Genomic DNA, 15,896 nt, shown 5'->3' on the forward strand with positions numbered 1-15,896 from the left:
CGGGGATGAAGACTATTGAATTAGTCAAAATATCTATCAAGAGCATCACGTCCATGTGGCCAGATGAAAAAGGTACCATCCACATATCTCCAGAAGCACGTTGGTTGCAAAGCCGAAGTCCTCAGTGCCATATCCTGGAAGTCCTCCATAAATAAATTGGCAACTATGGGTGATAAAGGACTACCCATACCCACGCCATCGTTCTGTTAAAAAATGTTTCCGTTAAAAAAAAATACGTGGATGTCAGCATATGACGATAAAGCTTCACCAACTCTTCATTCAGTTTTTCACTAATCAAACTGAGGGACTCTTCTAGAGGGACTCTTGTAAATAGAGATACCACATCAAAATTCACTAATAGGTATGAAGGACTCAGCTTCAAAAATTTCAATCGTCGAATAAAATCCACTGAATTGGAGATATGGTGTCCACACTTGCCAACATATGGACTGAGAACACGTTATAAGTGGGTGCACCCAAATTACTAACAATAGGGCGTAGAGGAACCCCTGCCTTCTGCAGCTTAGGTGGACCATACAATCTAGGCAGAACGGCAGCACCAGGACGAAGTTTCTTACGTAAATCTTCGAATAACAAACTCTTTTTCAACAGTGTAAGTGTCTTGCGCTTAATCCTTTCTGTGGGGGTCACTAGATAGTCTTCTGTGCACTGGATCATTGAGTACACACCACCATCAGAACTTAACACTCCCATCACTACACAGGACATCATCCTCACACTCCACACTAAATGCAACACTGCCCCAGGCACGACCGCATTACCGACCGCCATTCAATCACTGCCCTCCCTCCTTCCTTGCAGTCCTTGCCGCCCTCTATAATGTAATCCTTGCCACTGACTGTAGAAAACCTCCCATATCCTGATGTGCCCCCCCCCCCCCCCCCATATATACGTCCTACCTCTGTGTTCAGCAAGCTCTTAGAATCCATCCTTACCCAACGCATCCATCACCACCTCCACTAACACCACCTCCTTCCCAACACCCATCTCCTGTCCCTCCGGCTTAGCTCCCGTCACTCTGCCATTTTTGTATCCCTAGACCTCGAAAAGGCTTACGACTGCGTATGGCATCCCGGTCTCTTGTTTAAACTCCAGACCTATTCCCTTCCTATCAACTATGTCCGTCTGACTGCCTCCTTCCTCTCCCACCGCCCCTTCTATGTTACCGTCCATAACACCAATTCCTGCACCTTTTACTCCTCCCCAGGTGTGCCCCAGGGCTCTGTCCTCTCCCCTTTCCTCTACCTCCTGCACACAGCAGATATGCACCAACTTCCGCCCCCCCCCCTCCAGTCCACCTCTTACAGTATGCCGATGACACCACCTTCCTTGCCCTCTCTCCTACCCTTCAATGGACTCAACGCCTTCTCCAGAATCACCTTAACCTCTTTGCCAATATGGTGTAACCAGTGGCTCCTAAAAATCAACCGTTCCAAGACCCAGGCAATCATCGTAGGACATTGCAGGTGTCGCGGTCACTGGAGTGCGTGCGGTTACTGGTGGGGGCGGGCGCGTCGGTGAACCGCGCAGACAAGTTCGGCTACACGCCGCTGCACCTGGCGGCGCTCAACGAGTTCTCGGCGTGCGCGGCGCTGCTGCTGGAGCGCGGCGCCGACGTGACTGCGCGCACGCGCGGCGGCGTCTCGGCGCTGTCCTTCCTGGTGCGGCGCGTGCCGGACGTCATCCCCGCGCTCGTCACGCAGCTCGACGGCGCCGTCACGCTGCACGACCACGAGCTCGGCGACGTCGACTGCGAGCTCCGTCTCGACTTCCGCGTGCTCGTGCCCAACGCCGAGCGCGGCGAGTCCGGCCTACTGCTCGCCTTCATCGAGGTACACCCAGGCACAGTGCCGTACTTCCTACTACATCCCACCAATAACTGCCATTTCACGCGAGGAGCGCTCGTTCAGTGCAACATCGCTGCGCAGTTTCTGCGCCCTTCTACACTCCCAGTAAAATAACTTTGTGACTGACGTGTAGTGACTATTGGCAAAGGCCGGCGTCAGTCAATTATAGCTGTTTATCGGGCTCGATGTTCTCGACCTGCTGCTGTTCTGCGGGATCAAAGAACAGAGCCTCGGCAGGCGACGCACGATGCACGAGGTAGGGGGTCCGCGCAAACGATCGATGGAATGAGCGCTTGGCATGTTGTGTACGAGCAGGCAGTTTTCATCACCACACTTGTCAGTCACAACGTTATTTTCACATACAGAGTATCTTATCTGTCTTCCCCATAGAGCAGCAGTAGATCATTTCACCTCGTCCTAACTTGGCAATTTAACCCAAATAAGAAAAGTGTGATGTCATCCACATGAGTGATAAAAGGAATCCATAAAACCACGGTCACATGATAAATCAGTCAAATCTATAGGCTGTAAATTCAACTCAATGCCTAGGATTTACAGTTACGAAATACTTAACTTGGAAAGAACACACAGAAAATGTTGTGGGGAGGCGAATCTAAGACTGCGTTTTATTAGTAGAATACTTAGAAGATGAAGACATCTATTCAAGGGACTCCCTACACTATGCTTGTCCGTCCTCTTTGGGAGTACTGCTGCGCTGTCTGGGATCCTTACCAGACAGGATTAACGAAGTGCATCGAGAAAGTTCAAAAACGAACAGCACGTTTTGTACTATCAAGTAATAGGTGAGAGACTGTCATTCATGTGCTACAGGATTTGGGGTGGAGATCATTAAGGCAAAGGCGTTTTAGTTGCGGTAAAATCTCACGAAATTTCAATCACCAACTTTCTCCTCCGAATGCGAAAATATTTTGTTGACGCCGACCTACATAGGGAACTATAGTCATTAATAAAATAATGGAAGTCACAGCTCGCAAGGAAAACTACAGGTGTTCGTTTTTTCCGTGTTCTGTTCGAGATTGGAATAATAGTGTGGTTGTGAAGGTGGTTCCATGAACCCTCTGCCAAACACGCGTGATTTGCAGAGTATCAATCTAGACGCTAATGTAGATGTCCTGTTCGTTTGTTAGGCATGTAGCTCAAAGTATACTTGGTTATTCAAGGCCCTTCACACTGACTGCAACCTCATAAATGATTTCATTTTGTTATGCATAAATACTTGAGGATAGGACACAGTACACCACATCTGGTGCTGCGAGAGGTGGTCTTTAACACACGGCCACAGTCACAATCATACAGTGTATCCCTGCGTTACATGTTTGATGTTACGGCTACGAATATGTAGTACCATTATTACTTTCAGCACAGTTCACTGTCTAGTATTTTTTCATGTAGAGTGCATGAACGGACTGAGATTACAGCTTAATAGGGAAGTGGGCGTCCGAGTGTGTCAGGATTTGTTGAAAAGGCATGTGACTCGCCGGAGTTTACTGCATCAGCTCCTACTACTAAGGACTACAGGAAAACAAACAGCAGGACGCGGCCGCAATCAGACTGAGGAGCCTGTTGCCCGGAAAGAAAAGCAGGACAAGACGTCTGGTCGGGACGAGAGCTGGCAGACAAGAGAGCGACCGAGAAGTACCGGAGCGCTCTGGTCAATCGGCTCGGCGTCCCCCATGTGACCGTTCCCAGCCCTCTAATTGTTCTGGTAGAGGGTACTTTAGACACGTCCCCCTGTCAGCAAATAGCGTCCTCTGTCAGCAGTACCCGACTGGGCGTGGGTTGGTGCAGCATCTAGAAACATTCAATGTCGCACCAGCCCTGTTCCAGCCACAGCTCGACTGTAACACGCGGATAACCACGCCAGAAATCCAAAGAAATAAAACCAACATTTTAAAGTTACAGTAATTCTTTCAACAAATCTTTCTTCTCAATCTGATTGCTCACCATGCACACTAGCTGGTACGAATAATAAGAAGACCGTGAGAACTGACGTACCAGCTGAGAATGAATTGCCGGAAATACAACTATCGAACAAACCGTGAGCATTTCATACGTGCGTATTCATCCACAATTCTCAGCCCAACAACTTTTCAGTGTCAAAAATTCTTTTTGTAATGCTTTGAAGTTTCATAATATGAAACCAACCTTATACATATATATATAACTCACGGTGTAAAGCATGCACTAATTATATTATTAATCAGTTACGTATGAGATATATGCAATACGTAGAATGAGTCTCTTGCTTGTGAGACGATGTCAGTAATTAATAGCTGGCCTAGCAATTTGGTATGGAACTTTAACTACGTACGTTCGTAGGCTATATACCAAATCCGTTTAGAAAGATACAAAAATCCGTTTCAAAGAAACACTACTACCTTGAATTCTTAGTAACAGCCAAGTCCCTTCTAACTGATTCTCATCATACTGCATTAGTAACGCAAACAGGTTCCTTACTGGTCTCGCCCGTGTGGAAATTATTAGTGTTTCGTTTCACATGTGGATTTCACGTCGTCATTTTTATTCTTAGTTAAGTCATTCAGAATGTATGTATGTGGGGATGCTTGCGTGCCTCAGCGGTACAGATAACCGCACCATATGTGGTAGAGAAGTCTGGATGATTCACTGATCCGGCCTTGTAACAGTAACCAAAACGACCTTGCTGTGATGGCACTGCGAATGGTTGAAAACAAAAAAAAAGGGGGGGGGGGAACTACAGCCATAATTTTTTTCCCTAGGACATGCAACTTTACTGTATGGTTAAATGATGATGGCGTCTTCTTCGGGAAAATATTCCGGAGGTAAAACAGTCCCCCATCCGACTACTCAGGAGGACGTCGTTATCAGGAGAAAGAAAATTGGCGTTCTACGCATCGGAGCGTGGAATGTCAGATCCGTTAATCGAGCAGGTAGGTTAGAAAATTTTAAAAGGAAAATGGATAGGTTAAAGTTGGATACAGTAGGAATTAGTGAATTTCGGTGGCAGGAGGAACAAGACTTCTCGTCAGGTCAATACAGGGTTATAAATACAAAATTAAATATGGGTAATGCAGGACTAGGTTTAACGTCGAATAAAAAAAATATGAGTGAGGGTAAGCTACTACGAACAGCATAGTGAACGCGATATTGTAGCCAAGACAGAATCGAAGCCGGCCGTTGTGGCACAGCGGCTCTAGGCGCTTCAGTCTGGAACCGCGCAGGTTCGAATCCTGCCTCGGGCATGGATGTGTCTGATGTCCTTAAGTTAGTTAGGTTTAAGTAGTTCTAAGTTCTAGGGGACTGATGACCTCAGATATTAAGTCCCATAGTGCACAGAGCCATAGAATCGAAGCCCACGCCTACCACAGTAGTATAAATTTATATGCCAACTAGCTCCGCAGATGACGAAGAGATTGATGAAATAAGAGCAATTATATACACACACACACACACACACACACACACACACACACACACACACACACACACACCCCTTGTGTCAGTTGTCGAAGTACAGGAATTCCCTTCCCGGTGGGAACAAGCCCGCTAACGGAAAAAAAAACAAGTAAATAAAAAACAGTGGTGCATGAGGATCCGACAATACATCTACATCGATCGACAGCCATTCATTTACATGATAAAGAAGAAAAATGGTAATGGGAAAGCCTTTTCTCTTCTCCCACTACAAAGCAATTAATTGAATTTTTCTAGTCCGTCCACAGCCTGCTTCATCTTAAGTTACTTTATTCTCTTCTAGTTCTAAATAAGAAATGTACGTTCCACTTACTGTAGGGGGGAACGATTACGTACTGTCCATTCACATTAATGTGATCACTTGTCGCAAACCTGAATAACCACCTTTTGCAGCGCAGACTGCCACGTAATGTGAAGGAAGAGAGTCAAAGAGGTACTGAAAGGTGTCTACGGGGATGTGGAGACATTCCGGCTCCACTGCCGTGGCCTGCTGCGTTAGGTTTCCCGTTAGAGGATCCATGGCGTGAACAGCCCGTTCGAGATGTTCCCACAGATTCTCGATTGGGTTTAATGGAATGGCGGCAAGTAAGTGACGTGCGCTTGTTCGGCTCGCAAGTTGACTTGAAAGTCTGAGGGGTTATTAAGCAGTTTGGCTGTCCCATACGCTCAAGATTTGTGTGAAGAATGCCTAGTGACACAGTAGCATTATTCTGCGTACACGTTACGTGAATCTGCTCTCAAAAAGAAAATCGTTGAGCAACGTGCAGCACCGCCAACGGCCAGGCCGCCGAGACTGCTGGGGTCGAGACGACAAAAGAGAATTGGTTAAAAACAGTCTTGGTTGCAATTTTTGTTTTTTGTTTTTCAACTACGCGTTTCGCTTTATTTAGGCACCTTCAGGTTGATCTACATAGAAAACAGAGAACAAATACATCTATTTAAGAATCGCGATCGCGTCGTGCAGGCTTGGATAACCTAAAAGCATGTATAAACAGATCAAATACTGAAAGAGCAAATACCTTAATTTGGTATTCCTCAGAACGATTCGTTAGACAGTGTAGCCAAAGGGCATCGTCGAATACATCAGGCCAACATCGCTTCGTTAAACTCAGTAAAAACGAGAAATATAAAACAGTAAAAACAGATAAGATAATTCGCCAGTGATCGAACACTCAGAAATGCAATTCTATTGCCGAAGCCTTATGACAAGGCCTTACTTTTCTAAATGAACGTGAGTGACACCAAGACTTGCATAACGCGTTCCCGTTCACAGGAGCGAGTAATAGAATAAGATGGGGCTCAAATAGTAACCATAATGCACCACAGCGTCGTGTGCTAGTACTGACGCCTTAAAAAAAAAAAAAAAAAAAAAAAAAAAAAAAAAACAGAATCGCCTCAATAGGTGGCGCTGCCACGCAGCTACTGGTGAGACAGAGAGATCGTAAACTGGATATACATAGCCACTGAAACTTTATAAATGTACTGCACATACAATATTAATAAGATGGAATTACTAGGAGCGACACCTGTCCAATAACTTATCCTAAAATACAAATGAATGCACTAAATTTAAAATGAGAAAACAGGGTGTATAATTCAATACACAGATGCAGTACCTAAACAGATTTTACGTATCATATACCACTAGAACGAGACCTTTAAAAACACAGGACCTTAATTTCAGATGAAGAGGCCCCCCTATAAGACGCAATACTGTGAGATTCGGAGCTAGAACTTCTACCTAACAAGAAAAACTTTTTTTTAATACAAATAGAATTATTACGCTAAAATACACGCCAACGTGGAAGACTGTGTGGAGACAAGGATAGAGATTTCCATACCCTCTGTCTTCTCTACTGTCTGATCAAAATACACTGTCCCTCATATCTCTCCTCGACCTTAACGCTATTGTCTCAACAACATGGCAGCAACATCCGTTCCTACCAAAGCAAAATCCTCTTTGTCCCACTTCATCGTTCAGCCACTTTCTCGAAGTCTATCTCAGTAGCAGGAGCCCTACACTCTAATAAGCTCCCGCAATATATTAGAGAATGCCGTTTTATTTATTTACGTTTTTTAGACTTATAGTGGAGCACAAAAGCAAATTATGACCTGTGGTTATTTTTCTTGTTCTTCCAGAATTAATTCATCATCTCGCAGTGCTTAGCTCGACGTCATCTGACCACTTTCTTCTAGGTACCTGGGGTTTCTCTTCTAATGAAATTTCCCAGCTGTAGACCTTATGTCTGAAGACGTTTCGATCTTCGATGTCTGTCGGTGAGATTTTGGCATTTTTTTTTTAGATCAATTTAGACCTGTTTTATCCTAACTGTTGTTTTCAGTTTCTAGAAGGACGTCAAAATTTTCTTTGTTGGTCTCAAGATACGTCTGTAGAATTTCAGTCGTCGTTTGCGGAAATCCGCTTCGATGTTGGAATATTTTTCTGTGGTTATGTGTGATTGTAGACCGTATCCTTCATCTGTAAGTTTTGGGCCAAGGATTTTTCGGATCATTTTTGTTTCAGCCTTTTTGATATTTTCGAGGTCTGCTTTGTAATTAAGGTTTACAGTCTCGCTGGCATAGAATGTTTTGGGTTTGATAACAGTCGTGTAGTGTCGAACTTTTGTGTTGATGTTTATGCATTTTCTATTGTAGATGCTCGCAACTTTCCCATATGCTTTCCGCATTTTGAGTTCCCATGTTTTTTGTGCTAACCTTTCTGTACCTGTAGGCTCGATAATTTCTCCCAAGCACTTGAAGTGGTTAACCTTGTTTACTATGCCATATTTTAATATTAAATTTTGTGTTTGTAGGCATTAATTGGGTTTTAGAAAAAGACATTTGCAGTCCAACTTCTCGGCACATTCTTTGAGGACGTCAATCTGATGAACTGCTTTTTGTTCATCACAGGATAGGACCGCGAGGTCATCAGCAAAGCTAGGCATGTGACGTCAATGTTATCCTTTTCTTTTCCTAGCCTTATGGGTCTTCAGATGATTCGATTTTTCACTTCTCGTTCCCATTCTTTGACGACTTTGTCTAAAACGATTTTGGAAAGTAGTGGGGAGAGGCTATAGCCCTGCGGACGCGTCTTGATGGAAAAAGGTTGTGGATTTCTCTGTTGAATTTGACTTTGGAAGTTGGATCTGTTAGGGATTGTTGGATGAGACATATTTTTGGATACAGATTGTATTCTTTGAGTATATTAAACAGGAACTGTCGGTCGATGGAGTCCTAAGCTTTCGTGAAGTCGACAAATGTGCAGATGGTTGAGAGATTTCGTGTATCTCGAATTTTCAGTGTGGATTTTAGGTTGAAAATTTGTTCGATGCCTGATATGCGTGGTCTGAAGCCTGTTTCATAATCACCTATCAGGGATTAGAGTTGTTCTTGTGCGTGTTGTAAGAGGCAAGCGGAGAGGACTTTGTAGGGAACGGAAAGGAGGGAGACTCCTCTGTAGTTATTCACCTCAGATTTGTGTCCTTCTTTGTGAAATAGGTGAATGAGTGCGCATTATTACTATCATTATTAGTGGTAGCGGTAGCAGCAGCAGCAATGGTAGAAGTACTGCCAGTATTAACTTTATTAATTCACAGTCAGTGTTATAACCTCCCGTCACTGCAGACACTGAAATTATTTCAATAAATTTTGGAAATTTGTGTTAAGGTCTTATGGGACCAAACTGCTGAGGTCATCGGTCCCTAAGCCTACATACTACGTAATCTAACTTAAACTAACTGTGGGCAACACACACACGCCCAAGCCCGAGGGAGGATTCTAACCTCCAACGAGGGAAGCCGCACAGAACGTGACAAGGCGCCCCCAACCGCGCGGCGTCATTTTAATATTATCTGTTTATATTAAAATTGTTATTCTCTACATTCTCCCCCCCCCCCCCCCCCCTCCCATGAGTCATGGACTTTCCGTTGGTGGGGAGGCTTGCGTGCCTCTGCGATACAGATAGCCGTACCGTCGGTGCAACCACAACGGAGGGGTATCTATTGAGAGGCCAGACAAAACGTGTGGTTCTTGAAGAGAGGCAGCAGCCTTTTCAGTAGTTGCAGGGGCAACAGTGTAGATGATTGACTGACCTGGCCTTGCAACACTAACCAAAACGGCCTTGCTGTGCTGGAACGGCTGAAAGCAAGGGGAAACTACAGCTGTAATTTTTCCCGAGAGCATGCAGCTTTACTGTATGGTTAAATGGTGATGGCGTCCTCTTGGGTAAAATATTCCGGAGGTAAAATAGTCCTCCATTAGGATCTCCGGGCGGGGACTACTCAGGAGGACGTTGTTATCAGGAGAAAGAAAACTGGCTTTCTACGGGCGAGAGCGTGGAATGTCAGATCCCTTAATCGGGCAGGTGAAGGGAGACGAAAATTTAATAGTCATGGGTGACAGGAATTCGATAGTAAGAAAAGGAAGAGAAGGAAACGTAGTAGGTGAATAGGGATGGGGCTTAGAAATGAAAGAGGAAGCCGCCTGGTAGAATTTTGCACAGAGCATAACTTAATCATAGCTAACACTTGGTTCAAGAATCATCAAAGAAGGTTGTATACATTGAAGAACCCTGGAGATACTAAAAGGTTTCAGACATTATATAATGGTAAGACAGAGATTTAGGAACCAGGTTTTAAATTGTAAGACATTTCCAGGGGCAGATGTGGACTCTGACCACAATGTATTAGTTATGAACTGTAGATTAAACCTGAAGAAACTGCAAAAAGGTGGGAATTTAAGGAGATGGGACCTGGATAAACTGACTAAACCAGAGGTTATACAGAGTTTCAGGGAGAGCATAACGGAACAATTGACAGGAATGGGGGAAAGAAATACAGTGGAAGAAGAATGGGTAGCTTTGAGGAATGAAATAGTGAAGGCAGCAGAGGATCAAGTAGGTAAAAAGACAAAGGCTAATGGAAATCCTTGGGTAACAGAAGTGATACTGAATTTGATTGAAGAAAGGAAAAAATACAAAAAGGCAGTAAATGAAGCAGGCAAAAAGGAATACAAACGTCTTAAAAATGAGTTAGACAGGAAGTGCCAAATGGCTAAGCAGGGTTGGCTAGAGGACAAATGTAAGGATGTAGAGGCGTATATCATTACGGGTAAAACACATACTGCCTACAGGAAAATTAAAGAGACCTTTGGAGGAAAGAGAACCACTTGCGTGAATATCAAGAGCTCAGATGGAAACCCAGCTCTAAGCAAAGAAGGGCAAGCAGAAAGGTGTAAGGAGTATATATAGACTCTATAAAAGGGCGTTGTTCTTGAGGACAATATTATAGAAATAGAAGAGAATGTAGATAAAGATGAAATAGGAGATATGATACTGCGTGAAGACTTTGACAGAGCACTGAAAGACCTAAGTCGAAAGAAGGCCCCGGGAGTAGACAACATTGCATTAGAAATACTGACAGCTTTGGGAGAGCCAGTCCTGACAAAACTCTACCATCTGGTGAGCAAGATGTATGAGACAGGCGAAATTCCCTCAGACTTCAAGAAGAATATAGTAATTCCAATCGCAAAGAAAGCAGGGGTTGACAGATGTGAAAATTACCGAACTATCAGTTTACTAAGGCACAGCTAGAAAATACTAACACGAATTCTTTACAGACGAATGGATAAACTGGTAGAAGCCCACCTCGGGGAAGATCAGTTTGTATTCTGTAGAAATGTTGGAACACGTGAGGCAAAACTGACCTTACGACTTATCTTGTTGTTGTGGTCTTCAGTCATGAGACTAGTTTAATGCAGCTCTCCATGCTACTCTATCCTGTGCAAGCTGCTTCATCTCCCAGTACCTACTCAGCCTACATCCTTCTGAATCTGCTTGGTGTATTCATCTCTTGGTCTCCCTCTACGATTTTTACCCTCCACGCTGCCCTCCAATATTAAATCGGTGATCCCTCGATGTGTCAGAACATGTCCTACCAAACGATCCTTTCTTCTAGGCAAGTTGGACCACGAGGGTAAAAATCGTAGAGTGAGACCAAGAGATGAATAAACTAAACAGATTCAGATGGAGGTAGGTTGGAGTGGGTACGGGGAGATGAAGAAGCTTACACAGGATAGAGTAGTATGGATAGCTGCATCAAACCAGTCTCTTGGCTGAAGACAACCACAACAACAACAACAACAACAACATTCTCAACATAACAATGGCGTAAAAAAGATAGTGTGTGAATTAAACCCTGGTCCCATGTAAGAGAGGATCTGACCGTCCTAATTAGATTAGGTTAAATAACTAATAAACCTAAAATCCGGCAGCTAATATATATAGTAGTAAGGTATACTTACTCGTTTACAAAGCTATAAGGCAGCATAAGAAGCCTCTCCAAATAAGATTAAACTATCGAGAAAACAAACTGTTTTTCAATTGAATATGGAAGTGTTCATACCTTTATTCACTTCCTACAAATCATAACCTCTCCAACCCGTTCTAGAATCAACGGTGATAAGCAACCTAGGAGACCACCTCATCCTCACTCCGTTAAATGTGACTTAATACGCCTCAGCCCACAATAAAAAACACTGTGTCAACGTCCCGACTGCGCTACAGAGACTGGGCACACCTTCACTCAAGCTGGTCATAGGACCCATGGTGGGTCGCGACAGTGCAAGCTGGGTAACGACAGTTAACAGAAGCTGCTGTTGCAAACAAAACATTTTATTGGGAGCGATGAGTGAAAATCGTGCATCGAGCATCTGCATAGAAGATTCGCAAAGACGACAAAAATCAACTTGCAGCTTGGACAAAGTTCAAGATCAATCACAATATCAAGCCTATTTCACCTACTAAGCCCTATATTATTATGATCAGCTTATATGTCGTAAGTAAACAGAAATCATGATTGCGGAAACTTAACGCTGTGCTGTTCATCCACTGCAGTTTCTACAGCAGCTTCTACTGGTCAGGACGAGTTAGTAATTTCATTTTATAAAAACACTTAGTGCCAGTGAATCGGATGAAGTTAGTTTGTTTATTGGGGCGTTGGGAAGCTAAAGAGCTGAAGTCATTAACGATAAGATCATGACTTAAAGTTGATCTTTTTCTAGGGAGAGCACTACGTGGTTCTTGAAGTTAGGTAACACATAGGGGACTAAACGGCATTAGTAAGTGGGTAAAATTATAATGAAGAATGAAGCTCACCTGGAACGCTAGTTAAAAACGAACATACATAGCTGAAAGGTAAAATGAACAATCAAAACAAACGTCCTTTTTTAAAGGCCGTTCGTAAGACTGTCTAGAACAACCAGTGTCCGCAGGCGAAAATTAAATTTTCTTCGCTATGCTGCTATAACGAGTAAAGAGTAGAACGCGTTTTACAGCTTGTGCTGTTTCTACTAAAATCTCGGGTAACTCTGTTGATAAACACACATTAAAGCGTGTGAGGTTAAAAAAGCTACAATGAGTCAGAGAGTGTCACAGTGAGGAAAAGTGGTGCGGGCTCGCCATTTACCAGATGACGATGACTGAACAGTGAGTGTGCAATACGGAGTCTACTCGAAATTATCTCCTCCGTGCAAAATGAAGGACCGTAAGTCATCCAAGCCATGGGGATGAGTTTGATCTCCCTGGGTTTGTTCCCAAGGAAAGACATCCAGTGTTGGTGTCAAGAGTGGTACAATGTTCCGATGTATAGCAATGCTCAGACAGTCCGACGGGACATAATTGCTAAAAGGCCTGAGAAGCAGAGTTGCTGCCATAGCAACATCAGCAGCCTCTTTTCCCGACTTATCCAGGAACCCATACGAAGGAGACGATTAAGCGAGCGGCGAGTGAGTGAAGACATCCCTGACTCCACTGTACGGCGGACAGGGGCTTTGGAGATCACTGAATTAGAGCATACATCACATTTAAAGCGCCGTTCAGACACATTTCCGGCCACCCACGTTTTCATTGACCGCGGGTTCCCTAAATTACTTCAGACGAACGCCGGGATGATTCCTTTAACGGATCACAGTCGATTCCTCTCTTGTCCTTTTCCAGACGTGACAAGTGCTCGATCTCTAACGACTTCAATTCGTTGGGGTGTTACTCTCTAGCCTTCTTCCCTGCTTTTACGCTAAGGTCTATGACGAGTTAACAGGCAAGAAATCGGCTACGCACAGAGTTTCAGAACGCAACCATAACAGTAAATTGTCTCCCAAGAAGCTGAGCGCCGACTGCGGTCATTCTCAGCGCCGCGGGTTTGTTTTGCAGACGACTGCCGGCGCCCGTTAAGCCGCCGTCACAATAAACGACTCTGTCTTCACTATGTATACAGCCGCGGTTACCCCACATCGCGTTGAAACATTCGCTGCAGCTTTAGAAGCTCACAAGTCAAAAGGTACCTTCAAAGACAATAATTCACTTCATAAATTAGATTTCCAACCACCACGAAACTGCTTAGAGAGCTCAGTTGCGGGACGCTGACACAGTCAGTTATAATTTATATCCCAAGTGACCTTTTCATCAGAATAATAACTTTTGAAAAGACCTCCTACAGTGGTTCGTTTCTCTTTTCCGTTTCGGAAACCCGGATGCCTTATACACTACTATTTGTAAAAAGTGAAACACTCATAAGCAATGGTCTGAAACGTACCGCGATAAGAGGCCGTACAGAACAGCGGAACCATGATTTAAATGATACAGAGGTGCCATGCACGTAGACCCAACTGCGCCCTGTGATTTTTGTGACTGGACATGTCAGTGTTATGCAACGTTCAGTCGGTGCGGAGCCGTCAAACGAAATGGAAACGCGCAACCAAGTGCCACTATGCCTCGCCGACATTACAGGGTGGAATATCGGCATGTGAGTGCGTTAGAGGGGGACAGGGTAATTGGTCTCTGGAAGGTGGAGTCTGTAGTTCCGCAACTTTGCGACTCGTACAAAGTAAGACAGTGAGACGTTATGTGGAAACAGTGGAGAAATGAGGGTCATACACAGCACAGAGAGGGTACTGAGGTCTGGACGCCACAATGTAATTACAACACGAGATGACATCTCGTCCGCTTGGCAGTAACGGACAGAACAGCTTCGTGCACAGAGCTGGCGCGACATTCGAGCACTGCAACGGGTGTGAGCATGTCTACATCGACGGTTCGGCGACATCTTCTGCGTGTTGGACTGGTGGCACGCATGCCACTTTGTCAGCTTCCATTAACCCGAACCCATCAACGCCGCAGACTGCAATGGACATATGAACGCCGACACTGGCGCTCTGGGTGGCAAAATGTAACGTTTTCGGACGAGTCCCGCTTCAACATGTCCCACAGTGATGGTCGCATACGAGTTACACGCCGCCACGGTGAACGCGGTCGGGCAGACTGTAATGTTGAAAGGCATCGTGGACAAACGACAAATAAGACGGTTAGGAGCGCCATTCCCTGTAACAAGTGATCTCCCCTCGTATGTCTTGAGGGAAATCTCAGCAGCTACCGTCTGGGAAGTTTTACAGCCCAAGGCACTGCCCCTCCTGCAGGCCGTTGCACATATTATATTTCAGCATGACAACGTCCAGCCGCACATGACGAGAAATTTGCGAGCCTCCTTCGAAAAACGACGGGTACTACTGCTTCCGTGGAATGCCTGTTCGCCTAACATGTCGCCCACGGAACATATCTGGGATATGGCGTGTCTGCAACTTATTCAGTCAGGTCCCCCTGCAGCAACAGTTGATGCTTAGTGGACGCGCCTACAAACCACGTGGCAGAGTATTACCAAGAAGCATATACAGGCACTCTTTGATTCCATGCCACGACGTTTAGCGCCTCTGATTGCAGCACGTGATAGCACTACTCTGCACTGAATTTCCAGAATGATAGTGCATACACAAGTCTGTAATGCTAATCATTTGCGTAGTCTGATGTGCGGTCGGTGGAATAAATTTCATTGTGATCACATATCTCTGTCTCGGTGCTCACTTTTCCCAAAATGAAGTGCATCATTTGACTGGACTGTTTGCCTATTGATGTGCTGCATATTTCATTCATATCGAGATGATTCCAATAAAACTAATTTCCCTCAACTGTTCCACAATATCTTACGATTTAAGAAAAATAATTCACTCAGCTTGCGCTTTTCTACGTAACTAAATCCAAAAAGCTTACTAGGGGTACTGTTTCCCTGCCTGTTCTCTTGTAACCGTCCTTTGGGTATTATCTAGCGAAGCTGCACATTTCTAAAGCATTAGACTTTACTCCAGATGACGGCCATCCAAATACTCGTCCGGCCATCCAGATTTAGATTTTGTGTTATTTTTCTAAATTACTTAGGTAATTGTTGGGATTCTTCCTTTAAATAGGGCACGACTTATTTCCTTCCCCATTAATATCCTCGTCGTCTTCCTCTGGATATTAGGTAGCTTGCAGCCCTCCAAACTTTTTAACTATACCACAGTGTCTTGGTTTAGTTTTAATTCTGATCTATTTCTTGGTAAACGTCGATATTTTAAATGTTTTACCTATTAACTATTTATTTTTATTAGTGACATATTTCGAAAATCCGTCTGCTTAGCTGCGGATCTAATATACGTGATACGAACCGAGTTCGCTTACGTTGTTTCCCA

At 44.3% G+C, this 15,896-nt stretch overlaps 1 protein-coding gene across 1 annotated transcript in view; it reads left to right on the plus strand.

The window, feature by feature from the left end:
• The window catches only part of LOC126354143 (transient receptor potential channel pyrexia-like), a 179,877-nt gene that overhangs the window by 114,602 nt on the left and 49,379 nt on the right, over positions 1–15,896 (plus strand). The window contains exon 6 of the mRNA XM_050003594.1: positions 1,488–1,853. Within this exon, the coding sequence (XP_049859551.1) occupies positions 1,488–1,853 (366 nt within the window). The remainder of the gene's footprint in view (positions 1–1,487; positions 1,854–15,896) is intronic.

This window comes from Schistocerca gregaria, chromosome 1, assembly GCF_023897955.1.
Source record: "Schistocerca gregaria isolate iqSchGreg1 chromosome 1, iqSchGreg1.2, whole genome shotgun sequence".
NCBI lineage: Eukaryota > Metazoa > Arthropoda > Insecta > Orthoptera > Acrididae > Schistocerca > Schistocerca gregaria.